Here is a 17,134-nt window from a genome sequence, read left to right as displayed (position 1 = left end):
CCGTTTTCAGCCCCCCGGCTTCACTCTCCGACTCGGAGCTCGCCTCTTCCCGGATGGCTGACAGCTCCCCACCTTGGGACGGTCGGCCGGACTGCCTCACGGTCGAGTCCGGTTCCCCTTCTTCCATCATCATGATGTCGGGTTCGGTCATCGCGGGCTCTCTCCCTCACAGGGTTAGACACTTGTCTTTCCTGGACAGGGGCCAGCGGGGTTAGGATCTTAGATTCTCAGCTTTATGTAATGATTGCCCTAGCCCAAATACTCAGACTCACAAGAGGCTGCTAAATGAAATCTGATTTATTAGAGAACTAAAGACAAGTACAAAGAAAGCTGAGAATGAGCAAAAGCGCGCCAAATACAAACTTAAACCCTTGGTGCAAACGTATCCCGCCTCCCTCGTAACAGCCCCGCCCGGCACAGGTGCTAGCAATCGTCAGAGTTGCTAGCCTGGGAAAGTAACCTTGAGCGCAGTAGATAAGACAAATACATTCCAAAGCAAAGCTAACAGATAACTGTTCCCATCCTCCCCAGAGAGATGAAACACGCATCCAATTAATGACATGCAAAACGTTACGATGTATCAAAGACATTGAAACGGCGAACATGACAAGTACCATCATAGTTTATTTTAATAATGGAACTAAGGCAAGAGCAAGCACTTTAAAAAGCTGGAAGAAAGTTCTATGGCATTTTTGGGAAAAAACTCATGCAAAGCTATCAGCAAATATCCAGTATAAAAATATCTACCAATACACCTATAACAATATGGTAGGTTCCAGGAAAATATATTCTTTGGTGCATGCTGCTATCCTCATCTTTTTAATCAGCAGCATTCTGCCAAATGGAGCCCATTTTCCATTTGGATAATTTGGATAATTTTATTTTTAATCAAGTTATTTGTAAGAAAAATATTACAGCTGAGTAGAGATGTGTACAACTACAAAATAAAAATATGACAACAGCTAAACAGACTGAAACTTTCACAATCTAGTTAAAATTCATAGTTAAGTAAAAATGATTTTGTCTAAATGATAATTTATCTATTATAAAACTGGGAGGGGAATGGGAGACCTCAGAAAGCGTCAGCTTATCTTCATTTTCTGACTGCTACTAGAATACTCCTTTCCCTCATAGGAACTTGAGTTGCTACTATTAGGTACCTGCTAAACTGCTAAACTATTTCAAACGAAGAAACATTAAACCTATATTCACAGCAATTAATTAATAAACATTAATCATGATCATTTGATACAAAAGAGTAAAAAATGTAATTGATGAAAATTAAGCTTTTCATTAATTAACTTCATTTAAGAGACCCAGTTTGGTATAGTAGATAAGGCACTGGGCTAGAAACCAGGTGATCATGAGTTCTAGTTCCACCTGAGGCACAAAGCTAGCTGGGTGACTTTGGGCCAGTCACTTTCTCTCAGCCCCAGGAAGGAGGCAAGGGCAAACCACTTCTGAAATCTTGCCAAGAAAACTGCAGGGACTAGACCAGGCAGTCACCTAGCATCAGACATGATTGAACAGCAAAATAAAAAGAAAAAAAGGTAATATAAAGTAAATACAACTATTAAATAAGCCATAAATAATAACCTGATGATAGCATGTATGCTCGGAGAGGGGGGAGGCAGAGGGAAAGGCACAGCAGATTTTGATGCAAGCACTATTATTTTTTTCAGCACAATAGAAAAGCTTAGGAATTGTAATATTGATAATAAATCTGAGAAACACATTTGCACTTCAATATTTCTTTTTCTTAAGTCTCATGAGATCATTTTTTTAAAATTCTTGGATGGTTTATGCAGTATTTGCACACCAGACTTCACCCTCTGGTACCTTTAATCAGTACAAGTAAGGCAGCAAAAATACTAACTGGAATAATGCATCACAAAACGTATTATAACTGATTAGATTATGGTCACCAATTCACTCCTGGTCAAAATGCCAGTATTAACTTATACAGCTGTTTACTTGGTAGCTCAGTATCTAAAATGATGTTCCTACTGAAACTGTTGTAAACCATAGGGTTTTCAAACTGAAACTGTAGTCAAGTATCAATATGCAGATGATATTCAGTGGTATTTCTCAACTCTGGGCCAACAGGAGATGTAGTTGAGGTTTTGTCCCAATGTCTGGAACTGTGGACTGGATGGGAATTAACAGGCTTAAACTCCATGGTATTGCATGCAGAAGCCTTTCAGTTTCAGAAATATTCCATCTTTTCCTCTGGACAGAGTTGCACTTCTCCATATAGAGTAGTTCTTAAGTAGGAGTCTTCTCAGACTCACAGCTCCAACTTGAAGAGCAGGTGACACCTGCAGCTAAGAGGGCCTTTGCACAGATCCTCTTTGGGTGCAAATTATAAATTATGGCCCATCCTGGATCAGGAGGCTTTGCTCGTTGTCACTTATGTCTGGGTCACTTCCCATCTGGATTACTGCAATGTATTCTACAATAAGGTTGCCTTTGAAGAGCACCCAGAAACTGCAACTGGTCCAGAATTCAGAGGCTTGAGCAATTAAAGATATTAGTCAATTTGCTCATATAACACCTTTGCTTCAAGATCAGTACTTGCTGCCTGTTTGTTTCCAGTGCAATTCAAATGCAGATTGTCATCTTTAAAGACTTTCACAGCTCAGGATCTGGGTATCTGCAGGACCAACCTTCTCCCTATTAATTTAAGATCTAGAAGACAAATTTCTCTCTGGGTTCCATCTACAAGGGAATGTCATCTTCAGGGATCCCAGTGTGAGGCCATCTCTGGAACAGCAAGACCTAGCTGTTTTAGTAGGCCTTGGGGTGGGGGGGAGCCATTATAAAGCCTACTGAGAAGAATAGTTTTATGGTTGTTCCAAGGTACATGAGATGTTGATTACCCTGTTATTATATTACACTGTAATGCATATATTCTTACACTCAGTTTTGATCTTATAACTGTTTGGAGGTCTATAAGCTGCTCAGAATCAAACATATAAGAGCAGCATATAACCCTAAAAAAAATCAGTAATAATAATAAAATCATCAGAGGCATTTCTCCCAGCTCTAGAATACTTTTAATAATTTAAAATGTTGTGTTAGTTTAATTCATTGTTAAAACTAAAATCAAATATTAAATACTTTTATTACATTTTAAGTTTATAATTTAATTCTTGTGCTAAACGGAGTTTTTAAATTAACTGTCTGCTGTTTCAATACTACTTTTTTATGCTACTGATCTCTAGCAACTAATTTACTAAGTTTCTAGTTAATTTTTTACATTGTGATTTCAAAATGTTGAGCTTTCTTGCGAAAACTTTGTTTTAAAGGATAGACTATAAATGTTTAAAGTATATGAATAAACTGCATATTGGTAGCCATATAGGGTACAATATTTTGAAGTTACTGATGCATTCCAAACTTTCTCATCCTTTGTTTCCTTGTCCACTTCCTTCCTACAATACACTGGTCTAAAAAAAGCATGCAAAAGATAGTCAAGTTAAATGAAATAGATCAATTAGGAACCCACATCTATGACTAGCCATTAGCAGTGTCCACTCTTTGCAAAAGACTTGGAAACACTCTGGAATTAGGACAAGATTAGGATCTTGTTGGTAATAATTAAAGCAGTCCTGCTTCTTCAGGTTTCTACATGAGCCTGAAAATGATGTGGAGCTATTCAAATGAATCAACTAATTCACTACTCAAAGCTGTCATACTTTTTTTTTCCAGCTTCACACATACACCTAAACAAAACATAGCTGCTTTAGTTTATAGCCAAGAGGGGCTGTGTCCACATGAACCCCAAAGCATTTCTGAATAATTATTGAGGTGTACACAGACCTACCAGCCCTGCCCTTTCTTATGGTAAATACCAAAGATAAATGGCCTAATTTTTTTTCCATGTTCAGAATGAGAGCTTAGCCTGTTAAGGCAATTCAAAAAACACAGTGGAGCATGAGCAAAGAGCCCTTGATCCACAAATGTAGTCAAGGAGCCTGTCCTTGTGCCTATGGAAATACACAGTCAGGACCAGAAATATTGGAACAAGGATAACTGTTTTGGCATTTGGCCTTTGTATACCACCACATTGAAGTTGAAAGGAAACACACTTAGATGGGAGCGAAGTCAGAACTTTCAGCTATAATTCAAGGGGTTTGAGAAAACTGGGGCACTAACCATTCAGAAGTACAGCCAGTGGCATACACACACACCCATCATTGGTGGCTCATAAGTAATGGAATGAATGGCTGACAAGCAGCTGCATGGTCAGGTGTGGCCTGTTTCCTGGGTACCCCATGACCAATCAAGCAGATAAAAGGCCTGGAGGTGGTTCTGGGTGTTACTTTGCAATTGGTAGCTGTTCACTGGAACTCTCAACATGAGGTCCAAAGAGGTGTCCATGCGAGTAAAGAAGGCCATCATTAGGCTGAGAAAACAAAATAAACCCATCAAAGAGATAGCAAAAAACATTGGGAGTACCCAATACAACAGTTTGGAACATCCTGAAAAAGAAGGAATTAACTGGCAAGCTCTGCAACAGCAAAAGGCCTGGAAGACCACGGAAGACAACTAAAGTGGATGACCGCAGAATTCTGCTCATGGTGAAGAGGAACCCTTTCACAACATCTAGCCAGATCAAGAACGCTCTTGAGGAGGTAGGCATTTCATTGTCAACATCTACAGTCAAGAGACAGCTTTATGAATGTAAATGCAGAGGCTTCACAACAAGGTGCAAACCACTGGTAATGCTCAAGAACAGAAAGGCCAGATTAGACTTTGCCAGCAAACACCTAAAAAAGTCTGCCCAGTTCTAGAATAAGATTCTCTGGACTAATGAAACCAAGATTAACTTGCACCAGAATGATGGGAAGAGAAAAGTATGGAGAAGGGAAGGAACAGCTCATGATCCAAAGCATACCACATCATCTGTCAAACATGGTGGAGGCAGTGTTATGGCATGGGCAAGTATGGCTGCCAATGGAACCAGGTCACTGGTGTTTCTTGATGACCTGACTGTTGATAAAAGCAGCAGGATGAATTCTGAAGTGTATAGGGCTATACTTTCTGCTCAGATTCAGCCACATGCTGCCAAACTGATAGGACGCCGCTTCATATTGCAGATGGATAATGACCCAAAACATACAGCAAAAGCTACCCAAGAGTTTCTCAAGGCAAAGAAGTGGAATGTTCTTCAATGGCCAAGTCAGTCACCTGATCTCAACCCAACAGAGCATGCTTTTCACTTACTGAAGACAAGACTGAAGGCAGAAAGACCCACAAACAAGCAGCAGCTGAAGGCAGCTGCAGTAAAGGCCTGGCAAATCATCTCAAGGGAGGAAACTCAGCATTTGGTCATGTCAATGGGTTACAGACTTCAGGCAGTCATTGACTGCAAAGGATTTTCATCCAGGAATTAAAGGCGATCCTTATGTTTGTAATGATGTTGGTTGGTTCCATTACTTACAAGCCACCGATAGTGGTGTGTGTATGCCACTGGCTGTACTTCCTGAATGGTTAGTGCCCTACTTTTGTCAAACCCCTTGAATTACAGCTGAAGGTCCTGACCTCACTACCATCTGGGTGTGTTTCCTTTCAACTTCAATGTGGTGGTGTACAGAGGCCAAATGCCAAAAGAGTTATCCTTGTTCCAATATTACTGGTCCTGACTGTACACCAGAAGGTCTCCTCTCTGCCAGTAGTAATTTATTTATTTATTTATTATTCACATTTCTAACACTGCTCATCTCCCCCTAAAAAGGGGGACTGCAAGTAATGCTGTACTTGCAGACAGCTAGCTGTTCATTGACATCAGTACAACTTTTAGAAGGGAAGGTTTCTCACCACTACTTGCATGGTAAAGTCTGCCCAAGTGTACAGAGGCCAAATGCCAAAACAGTTATCCTTGTTCCAATATTACTGGTCCTGACTGTACACCAGAAGGTCTCCTCCTCTCCTGCCCAAGTGTACTGCCAGAACTGGGTTCTTTTCTTTTCAAAATTCCCACTCACCTTTACAGACTCAAGAACATATGCTTTAGGCTTTCATGCTTTTAAGAAGTAAAGCACACATGATACTGCAGAGAAAGAGCCAAAAATTGAGGGAAACAGCAGTAGGCAACTTAATGAAGGATTAGTGAGCACTGCAGGCTATGTTTCTTTAGTTGCATTGGCAGGATACAGTCTGACACACCAGAGTTCTGTCTACCCTGACATGTGAAGAATGCCCGTAGGTATCATCACTCCTTCTCTGTCACTTTTGTTTCAAGTGGGAGAAAGGCAGCATTCTGTACCAAGGGAAAAGATAAAGAAGTTCCCACATATCTTAAAAAGAGTTTTCAACTGATTGTTAAAAACAGTATTAGAAGTGATCCCTCTCCCCAAAAAACAAAGCAAAACAAGCTTCTATTTAAGCTAGTCCATGGTAGTCCACTGTCTGTCTATTCAGGGTTACTCTATTTTAATTTTTCAGTCAAACTTCACGTTCAATGCAAATATACATTACAATACTGTTCCTACTACTCCCATCCATTAAATCCTGAATGTTTTGGTCATAAAAAATGAACACTATACCCTTATAGAGTGCAAGTAGAAGCCATATTTAATGCAGGTATGCCTAGTTCCCTTATCTGAACAGTTCCAGGTATGCAAAATCATTATAAATGGACAAAAACACCTGTGTGCAATAGCACACCCAAATAGTTCCATACTTAAGACACTCAAGCTCTAAAATTTGAAAATTCAGGCATTTCCAAAAGGGAGATGCTCCATTCCGTGGTTAATGTGTTCTTTCTAATTTTCAGCCCATAGCTCAGTCCCAGTCTTAATTCATACCCACCACTGCTGCTTCAGACAGTTTTCCCAGGGACGTTACTTTATCAGCGCACATATTGCTCACTTACATATGATGGTATTACCTTAAGCCTAGCTATTACCTGGTAATCTAGGACACACTTTCTCACTATTAAGTAACCTCTTACAACGCCCCAAAAGACTGAGGGTCCTAAATGCCACACAACAAACCCAAAAGGGGCAAGAGAGAAAAAGAGAGAGTTGCTATCCAGAGTATGCTTTACCAGCATGTTCTTTCTGAAAAACACAACTGTTACTAATCCTGACCGATCACTGTGTTGAGAAACCCAAGTTAATCCTTCTATCTTTTTCCTCCTGACTTAGTCAGCATAAATATTCCTTCCATAAAATTCTTTTGCTTCTGATCAATCTCCTTGAGTGTGAGAACTGGTACCATCATACAGTTCCAAAAAGTTAAGGAAAGCATTCAGAAGGCATGGGTGAAGTAGGGTGGCCTAGAAGAAAGAAACAGCAATGGTTACATTCTGAGCAAGAATGAAGTAAGAGTTGCAAGGAGCATACTATAGCTAAAGGATTGGATGCTATCCTATGATCTATATTATAGCAATCATAATTCTAAAGCTAAATTGATCTGAAAGTAGTTAGTGTCTAACTGGGAGACTTCAGAATACTACATCCATTCCTCATTTAGTGACTACCTCAGTTAGCGACCATTCAGAAATATAATGGTAATAAAAAAATTCATTTTCTGGCCAATGCACCATTTACAACCAAAATTCATGCAGCAAACAACAATGCGCACTGGAGTGAGAGTAATGCTGGAGTAGCTGCACAAGAGAACTTTATCTGAATGAGACAGCAACAGCCAGTTATCTTTGCAACATGTCTCTCTCTCTCAGTCACATGTTCACCTAGTGATCATTTTGCTTAATGACCTGGTTGTTGGGACAGAATGGGGTCACTAAACAAGGAGTGTACATGTGCTATCCTGAGCTCCATGATGGAAAAAAGATCAGATTTGTTGTAAATCTGATACAACACAACAGGTTTTCTGGAAAAGAAAATTAAAATATCAGAGCGAGATGCATGCCATTTATGTAAAACACACCAAGATACAGGAGCCTGAATGCAGTATAAAGCACTTGGATGGAAGCTTTCTTGCTGACCCTGTTCATTCAACACTTTAAGCCATAAACAGTGGGTTATCAATAACATTCACTATTAGCACATTGAGTGAACTAGGCCTTAACGGTTTGCTTTGGTTTAGAACACTGAATGAACACAATTTCATAATATTTGGTCTGACTCGTGAGTTCAACATTTTGAAGGGTAAAAACTACACAGCTTTCAACTTAAACGTTGCCCACATATTGCACAGGAAAGTATGAACAAAGCCGTCTGCCTCTATGACCTACAAATATCACTGTTCATTTACTGTGGGCAGTAACTGTCACATCTTCACCATGTATCTAAACAACCGTGCACAAATCCAAAGAAAACCACTCAAAGCAAAGTTTGTACATTCCAGGATTAAAAGGATGGGTAAAAAGGCTGACAGTTCAGAAAGCTAAGGTGACAGAAGTTGACTCTAAGCTAGAACCCAGCTGTTTAAGATCTGGACAAAGATCTGGTATCAGGGAAAGCATGCATGTGTGTGTGTGTGTGTGTGTGTGTGTACACACACACACACACACACACATATATATACAAACAGCTAAGATGACAACACTTTTTTGGAGTAAAAAACAGTATTAAAAATGTAGGAACGGGTGGGGGACGAAGGTGTCTTCCAGACTGAATTCAAGCCCTGATATTCTTAGAAGCACCTGTCGCAAAGGAATAGAGAGTCTTCATATAGTTACTCTACTGTATTACATGTACACTGCGAACATGTAGACTTTTATGGCATCTTTCCACACAAGGAAACTGCAGCATGTCAAATAGCCCTCAACTCTAGAACTAAAAAATAGCAATTAAGAAAATATATGTGTACTGTTCAACTGGGTTCAAACAAAGCAAGCCATAATATAGCTTGTTCACTTTTAAGTATGGTATATAAATCCACATATGGCCTAGCGTCATGTGCAAATGAAGCACATTTGTGGACTGTTAAACCACAGTTTAAAACATGGCTTAGTGTGCTAATTGCATCTTTACAATTTTCTTTGCCCTCTGGTCTTCCCCAAGTTCCATTAGTGGCTAAACAGAGTATTAGTAGCAATAACTAAGTTCTGTTGCTAGGTTACTACAATATCAACATTAGATCATTATGAGAAGCCAAAAAAAGAATGTTACTATATTCACTAGAAAAATAACAAACTGTTTAAAGAGAACACGTTCTTCCAGCCTTATTTCTACTCTGCCCAAATACTACTGAAATTGCAAAAGCCACTACAATCAATAATGATGATCTGCTAAACAGACTTCAGAAAGTAATCAGGTACTTGTCATGAAGAGGCTAAAAAGAAGAAAAAAAGAAAGGATAGCCTATCTTTAAGGACCAATGACAGCTTTAGCAGTATTCTCTCTATTTAATGAAGTAATGACAAAGTCTCCTAAATCTCCTTGGTTCTATTTCCAATTCATTATTGGCTGTCAAACTATAAGATACTAGTTTGATAAGAGCATTTATATTGAAGACACTAATGTAACATTTCCAGAGGATGGAGCAATAATTCAGCTTCTTTTGAGTAATTATCACTTCTTTCCTACTCTGATATTAAACATTTGATCACAATTCCTGCCAATACTAAATGGACTTTAGGTATACGTACAGAGTAAAGTAGTCTTAGCTCAAAAAAATAGCAGAAGAATAATAGTTTTAACTTTCTAAACAGGAATTTAGAGGAATCTTTACTATATCTTTTGAATGTGGGCATGTTCTATATTCATTACCAGTGATGCAGTATGGCAAACTGCTTCTATTCTATTGCCAAGAACACAACAAGGACATGTTCAATCCTGGTGACCAGATGGACATGACTCAAAGGATTTATTTAGCTTTAATGTTATCATTCTCCAGCAAGTATTAACCTCAGTTCTCCTAATGAGAACTGCTCATCCTGAATATCCGAGCAATTCCTGTATAAATAATAAGCAAAAACAGAACTGATACTTCTCTATCTGGAGTAATCTTCTTTAGCTATTATTTCCTGAAGTGCAAAATTCATATCGAAACTATAGCACATAGAAGTACTTGAAAGCACTGAATCTGCAGGTCCCAACATGGGCCCATAGACATCTTGCTTGCTAATCCTCATCCCCCATCATTGTTTCATTGTTTTGCCAAGACATCATCGCAGCCATTTTGTGAATGGACAAGCATCCTTATGGAAACCCAAGCAGTCATATCAGGCGTTCAATGTGCAGTCAAGCCCATAAGACACTAGCCCACTCTCTATACTGTCACAATAAAATCAAAGTAAAACAAATTGATCACAAATACCACAGTAATCTAGATATTGGGCCACTTGAGATTTTTAAAAGTTTTTGATCTTCAGCTCAAGTATAAAAACAAGATGGAGGTTGGATTTGATTAAAAAAAAAGTATATAAACCATCCAAAAAAAGTACATACACCATCCAAATCAAGACTCTGGGCAGGTTATAGCACATAAAAATTGTAAAAAATAATAACAATCAAAACCCCATCAAGATGGACACCAATGACAATCAGGGCAATATGATGCCATGTGTGTATTACCATTAGATTGTCTTTTTAGAGCTGCACATACAAGGATTTATGATTCATTAAGACAACGGAAGATGAATCAGCCTGTTAGTGCTAACAAAATTGAGCACTGCAAGAACAAGCAGCAGCAAATTTCATACACTCCCTGTCCGACATAAATGCGAGGTATGTGTTGTTTCACTGGCTGTTAGCTGAGACCACTTCATAAACTCTGGCTTCATTTGAGATGCACAGCTGCCAATATTTGGTTGTAATCACAGTTAGTCACTTGCAGGTGCAGCAGTTGCAGTACCCCCGGTCCACCAGCTGCCAGCCCACCAATCTTATATTTTAAGTAAGAAATGCAAAGCAAAGCACTAGCTTCTAGGATTATTTTTATTTCCAGGAATGCTACATGCTTGAAATGGATATAAAAAGCCTTCTTAGAAAATAAGTAGATCAATGAATAAAAATTAGCCCTATTTCTTCGCTTGGAAATATGCCACCTGTCCAGAAAGTGCACAAAGGTAAGCAAGAGCAGTATTGAGCAGTCTATAGGAAAGATAGAAGTGATGGCAAGGATCATTCTGGTAAATTGGATATATCCCTCACAGCAGTCATTCTGTAAACTGTCAAGATCTCACAGCAGTTATTTTGTGAGAGCACCCACAAAACTCTAAAAATTCCAAAAAATACCCAATAGCTGAAAAAGATTGGGGAACCCTAGGCTACAGTAAATCTATTACAGCTGTTTAATGTAAACAGTTCCATCATGTTCAGAACTTCACAAGACAGCTTTTGCCACCCTGGTGCCCTCAAGATGTACTGGATTACAATTTCTACCACCATCTGGCTGCGAATTATGAGATGGGTGGTCTAATACACCTAGAAGGCACTAGGTTGGGGAAAACTGTTTAAAAGCCTAAGTGCAGATGAAAATTTAATAAGATGACTTACCATCACTTTGTGTTTTGTTTTTCATTTCTTCCATCCATGTGGGAATATCTTTCAGAGGTACATAATCCCGTAAATATTCTTTACGTCTCTCTTCCAATGTCATCTTCAACAAACGTTCTATTAGAAAGCACACGAATATGTTTTAGCAATATTGTGAAGCAGAGTCCTTTGCAGCATGAATCAGTGATAGGGTTCTAGTATAAGCATCTGATGAGTTTCTGTAGACTGACATCAAATATCAAGCAGGTTCAACTAATTTCTGCATTCTTATCCTAATTGCTGAGGCTTGGAATGAACCAAAATTTCAACAAACTCATATGTGATTTCAGTTGCTCATTAAGTTGTGCTAAACAAGTCTATTTAAATATTCTAAACCAAGATCCATCTGAGAAAGTTTAGGAATGAGGGCAACATTTAGTTCTCATGAAAGATTGCAGTGTATTCTGTTTTTATAATCTATTTTGCTATTTTATACTTCAATTGGTAGGCCACTGTAGGAATATAGCAGATTGAATTAGTTTACATGTTATTGTTCTACAGCAGATATTAACTCAATTCAAAATTACGTAAATGGTTCTGAGCCATTTAAGCATGGTTTGGCACAGAAAGTGGCATAAAATAACACCAATGAAAACTATGGCCATTTCAGGAAGGAAAGGAAAGCATAATTTGATTGTACTTTCAGTAATCTTTACTCCTCACTTGATATTATGGCTAACAAATCTCACAAGTTTACACCTGCCATTTGCTTTACAACTTGAAGCAGCTTTTGAAATTTCCTTTGTTTTTTATGAGCAGTTACCTTATAATTTAGAACTTATCTTCCATTGGCATTAGGCATTATGTGCTATTGAAATATTTGCTTGAGAAGCAGCATGCATACATTAGCATCCCCCACCACTGTATCAAGGTGATTAAATACAGGTGTAGCACTTACAGAATTGATAAAATACAAAAGCTAATTTGAGGCATCAGGGACATTTATCTACTTGGTAATAGCCATGGAAGCATAACTGTACAGGCACTCCCATTTCTACCTGACAAATCATTTATTTAATCAATCCTAAAAGAAGCTCTGTGGTCAAGATTAGATTTTCTTCAAAGCTACAGGATAAATTCATCACACTAAAAATGTATAGAACACAAAAACTGTTGTGGCCTGAGAAAGATTGTTCAGTCTGAAAAGATTTACTTAATAATTAGTAACTTGGATAATAAAGACTTTATGCATGAGCATTTCCATTTAATCTCTACTTAATGAACATTCTTACCTACATTTTAATGTATACACTTTATATTCTTATAAGCCTCTGGTAACAGTGTTTAGAAATCAACCAAATTCCTACCAAGATATATTTCACACAGCATTCCTTAGGATTGTTATGTGGAGAAACAGCACTTTCCCCACCTCCACCCCAGCAAACAACTGGAAATATACTTATCTACCATGAAGTCAGAGGCTTCAACTTTAGCAGTATAGAATTAATTAAAAGCAAACTTAATCTGAGACAGTTTTAGCAGCACCAGTGAAAAACGAAGTACAAGAGTGTGTTGTTCCTGTCTGACATTTCAGAGTGCAGGGATCCAGTTTGTGTTCCAAGTGATCCAAACAGAAATCCACCAACAGCCTTAAATAATACACGTACCATACTACAGTTTAATCAGTACAAGCTCTGTAAAGCTCTTATACCAACTTACATTATTATGCTGTTCAAACAGCCCAATCTAAATCTAGAGGTAGGGCAGCACAGGAGGATACTAGACAACACAAGCTACATATACTAAGTAAAGTATATCATGGCAGTAGTTTTTTTTTCCTAATGGATAAATGGACATATGAACTTTATACTACGGTCATTTTATTCTTCTTTGCATTTGATATAATGCATGCAGTATAAGAATCAAATGACTTTGCAATGAAAATTTTGTATGTCAAACTCACACCAAAAGTCTCAATTTTGTGAAAGATTCTATTAAATTACCAATTGTAAAGCTCCAATTTCCTCAACTAAAATATAATGCTATATTCAACACTATGAAAAGCAACTTCCACTTGCAAAATACACATATCCCTTGTTTTCCTCCCTATTCCTCAACATTAGAAACAGATTTGATAGGCAGGTAGGGGGGGGGGGAATGGATCTACAAGGAATAGCTCTATGATCAACAAATGTACCCAGCTGGATATATCTCAACAAAGATATCAACATTCTTTTATTAAGAAAAGATAATTACCACTTCACCAATAGAAGGACTGGTATTTTACCAAGTAAAACAATCCACCCTCACAAGTTTAGAATGACTGGGTAAAATTGATCCAACAGATATTGCTTTCAGCTCTGCACAACTTCCACACAGTACACGAACAATGGTCCTGTTCTTTTTGTTTTCCAAATATTTTCTTCAAAAGGGCCCATAGCATCCAGGCTTAGCAGCCCTGTGACTGTTTACAACCCCCTCATGATAGGTAACACTAGAACAAGGGAGGCTGAAATTCATTCAGCCAGCAACTATCAAAGACTGTACCTTCCATTCCAAGTATTTTGAAACAAAGATTTGCAGGCAGCAGATAGAGAAACCTCATTTTCATTTCCTGAGTGGCACTCCAACTCTTACACAAACAGTTTAACTCTGAGATACATCAGCACACAATTTGCAATGAGAACCGACAGAAAGTAGAACCTAAGTTTACAGCTTTGCTCTATGTTATATATACAGGAATAAAAGAAACAGCAGTGATGACCCAGCAGAAAATAGGTTTTAAAAAAGGGGGAATCCATATCCAAGAAAGAAGCAAAAGATTAATCATGCAGTGAAGCGAAGTAAGAGGAAGATTACAAACTCTGAAAGAGAGCAGACTTAAAGCTAGACAAAAAGGAACAGGACCACCACGGCTGTTGCCTTGATAGGAGCTCCAATCAGGTGATGTCCAGGACACAGTCTAGCTAAGGCTGACCCAGGAACCCTTGCCAAGGTCGCAGCACCTGAGTGGCAAGCCAGGCCTGGGCCCCTTAGGATTACCTTCAGCTGCCCCTATCCCGGGGTGCCCTGACCAGGCTGCCGCGCAAGCTAGACTGAGGGGATGCCTTCCTATCCTAGCACCCGCTGGAGCCGGACTCCGTGTCCAGAGAAGAAGGGAGCCCTCCTCCTCCACCGGAGAGAAGGAAGCGCAAGCTAAGTCAGGAGGGGCGGAGCGCGGCTGTCCTGCCAGGGTACCGCGGCGGAGGCAAGAGGAAAGCAACGTCGCCCAGGTGAGAGCGGCCAGCGACTGCTGACTCGCGCGGTGAGAAGGCGGAGGAGCGGCATCTTCTGCTCGCACGCCTCCTGAAGGAAGCACGAGTGGGAGAGGCGGCGCTGGGGACGCCCTGCACCCTCCGCTCGCCCGAGCAGCCCGGGCGCTTCTCAGGTGAAGGAGGTCAGTACCTTTCTCCTCCCGCCAGAGCTTTTTCCGCTTGTTTCCGGGGTACATGGTGCTGTGGCTAGCGGCGGCTTTGAGCTGCAGGTTCCCCAGGCTCACGGGCGAGGAAGAAGCACGCTGACCCGGCTGGGCGACGGCACCGCTGGGGTGGCGTTGGCGGCGTTGGCGACGGCTGTTTGCACCTCTGCCTCCCTCCCACTCCCCTCTCCTTCCAGCGCGCGTCAACTGGGTCACGCCTCGTTCTAACCCGACAGACACCCCCGCAGTGCCCGCCTCCCTTCCCACCGCCCATTGGCCTTGCGAGACGCCGCTCAACGACGCGCCCCGCCCCCTGCGCTCTCGGGCTAACTGCAGCCGCGGCTGGGAGTGGAGATTTTTAAAGGAACAGGCACGCCAAAAGAGGGAGGGAGTGCGCTTGGACAGACAGCATCCCGGCGCCCAGGACGGAACACAAAGAAAACAACACCAAGTGCGGGCAGCAGGAGCTCGCTCCGGTGTTGGTCGAGAAGAAAAGACGGGGGTCTTGTCACCTTGAGGTGGCCCATGTGTCCCCGCTGGCTCCTTTGGACATGCTTGCTCCGATGTAAGTTTCAACTGCGTTCAGTAGCGCTGGTTCCGAATCAGCGCGTGCGCGCGGTTAATTGGAGGGAGGCGGTAGCGCCACTGAATGCCGTGGAACTTTCTTCCGTGCAAATATGCTTAGCGTTGCATTTTCCTGGCTGTTTATCTGAGAATAAGCTCATTGGTTAATAAAGGTCATTTCTGAGTGGATATTGGGTTGCTCTGTAACTGGTGAGTAGTTTGTGCTTTGCTTAATTTCATCGCCTTCATTCAATTACTTTTTATAATGCTACTGTTGTTACTTGTTTATATGCACAATCATGCTGATCACTCTTGTCAAGTAACCTGAGCCCCATCGATAGAAAGTAACAGCAACACACACACACCTTTTCCCCCCCTGGCGATATATATGCGTGTGTATGTTCATAGGCATTCTGGTGCTATATATACCTTTCCATCAAGATACGTTTAAGAACATTACAACATGTAATAATGCCACTGACCATAGTGTTACAACTAAGATCATGGGTGAAATCTATTTGGGCTGAAGCAGTGTTTGCTGTTTTGCAACTGTCTTCTCCTAACCCTCCAAAGAGAGTGAACTTATGAGCAAACACGAAGTAGTACAAAATGTTTCCTTTTGGCTCTCAAGCCAAGGCCCTTTCAGAAGCTTATCAACAATCTTGCTCCGCTGAGTTGCTCAGGTCCCTAGCTTCAGCACAGCTGACTAGAGATGGAGGGCTCTGCCATACTGTCTCTCATGGGCCCTTTTTTCATTTGTGGGGAGAGCCATATCCCATTTAGGCTACTTCTGTGTGCCACTGGTAGAACACATACTACTATTCTACTTCTAGTTGAGAAAAACTGTTCTGTACCATTGTGTTCTTCTGAGTAATTTCTGGGTAAAAAACAATGGTCTCCAAACCAACCTTTCTAAGCTAACAGACAGATTGGAAATTTTGAGAACATTTTGTAGTTAATCTGCCATGTGGGGAGCCCATTCATTCATTGTTGTTAAGGGGATGTAATCAGACTCAAAGCACCATTTTGGCATAATAGTTCTTGCCATCATCTCTTCTGCATACAAAGAGAGAGAGACACACACAATCTACTATAACTACTTAACTTTGTCCCTTTTTTTCCTCAGCAGATTTACTTAATTTCAGACAAACACTGGGCTGCAAGCATGGTCTATTAAAGAAAAAAACCTTCATAGGACTCATTTGGTCCCAGAGGTACTATCAGAAATAAAAATGTTGTTATGGGGCTAAAATGACCAGATCTTGGCTGCAAAAGTGCAAAGGACCACTAAATACTAACAGCCAAGAGTTTTTGCTGCTATCAAGTGTTATATGGATTTTTGCAACTTGTATCTAATAGTCCTAAATGAAGCCAGAACTTTATTTGCAGCATACTGACTAATAATGTAGAAAGATGGGATATGGAGCCTGGTAAATATCAAGAAAAATGGTTGTGTTTACATTAATATCCATAATGCTACAATTGGGAACACAGGTAAGAAGCAAGTACTATATCTGTATATGGTTAATGACCTTGTCAGTTTTATTACATCATTTATTATAAAAATCCTTTGGTTCAAGTTAGGGTGAAATCTTTTTCTTTTAAAGAAAGCTCTTGCCAGGACATCTCATGAACTCTTTATACTGTCTATCATTCAAGTAGTGATAAGTAAGACATGATACAATAAGCTCAAATGTTGTGCCAATGTGATCATTGT

General features: G+C 40.1%; 1 protein-coding gene across 1 annotated transcript in view; it reads right to left on the bottom strand.

Annotated features, from left to right (window-relative positions):
* MACROD2 (mono-ADP ribosylhydrolase 2) overlaps positions 1–15,059 on the bottom strand; it is a 1,156,239-nt gene extending 1,141,180 nt beyond the window's left edge. Inside the window, exons 1-2 of the mRNA XM_063316393.1 lie at positions 14,841–15,059; positions 11,418–11,534 (exon numbers count right to left, since the gene is read on the bottom strand). Of these exons, the coding sequence (XP_063172463.1) occupies positions 11,418–11,534; positions 14,841–14,886 (163 nt within the window). The 5' untranslated portion in view covers positions 14,887–15,059. The remainder of the gene's footprint in view (positions 1–11,417; positions 11,535–14,840) is intronic.
* Positions 15,060–17,134: the final 2,075 nt, after the last annotated feature.

Source organism: Candoia aspera, chromosome 1 (assembly GCF_035149785.1).
Source record: "Candoia aspera isolate rCanAsp1 chromosome 1, rCanAsp1.hap2, whole genome shotgun sequence".
NCBI lineage: Eukaryota > Metazoa > Chordata > Lepidosauria > Squamata > Boidae > Candoia > Candoia aspera.
The sequence above is the reverse complement of the archived record's forward strand: the minus strand, read 5'-3'. Positions and strand labels throughout refer to the sequence as shown.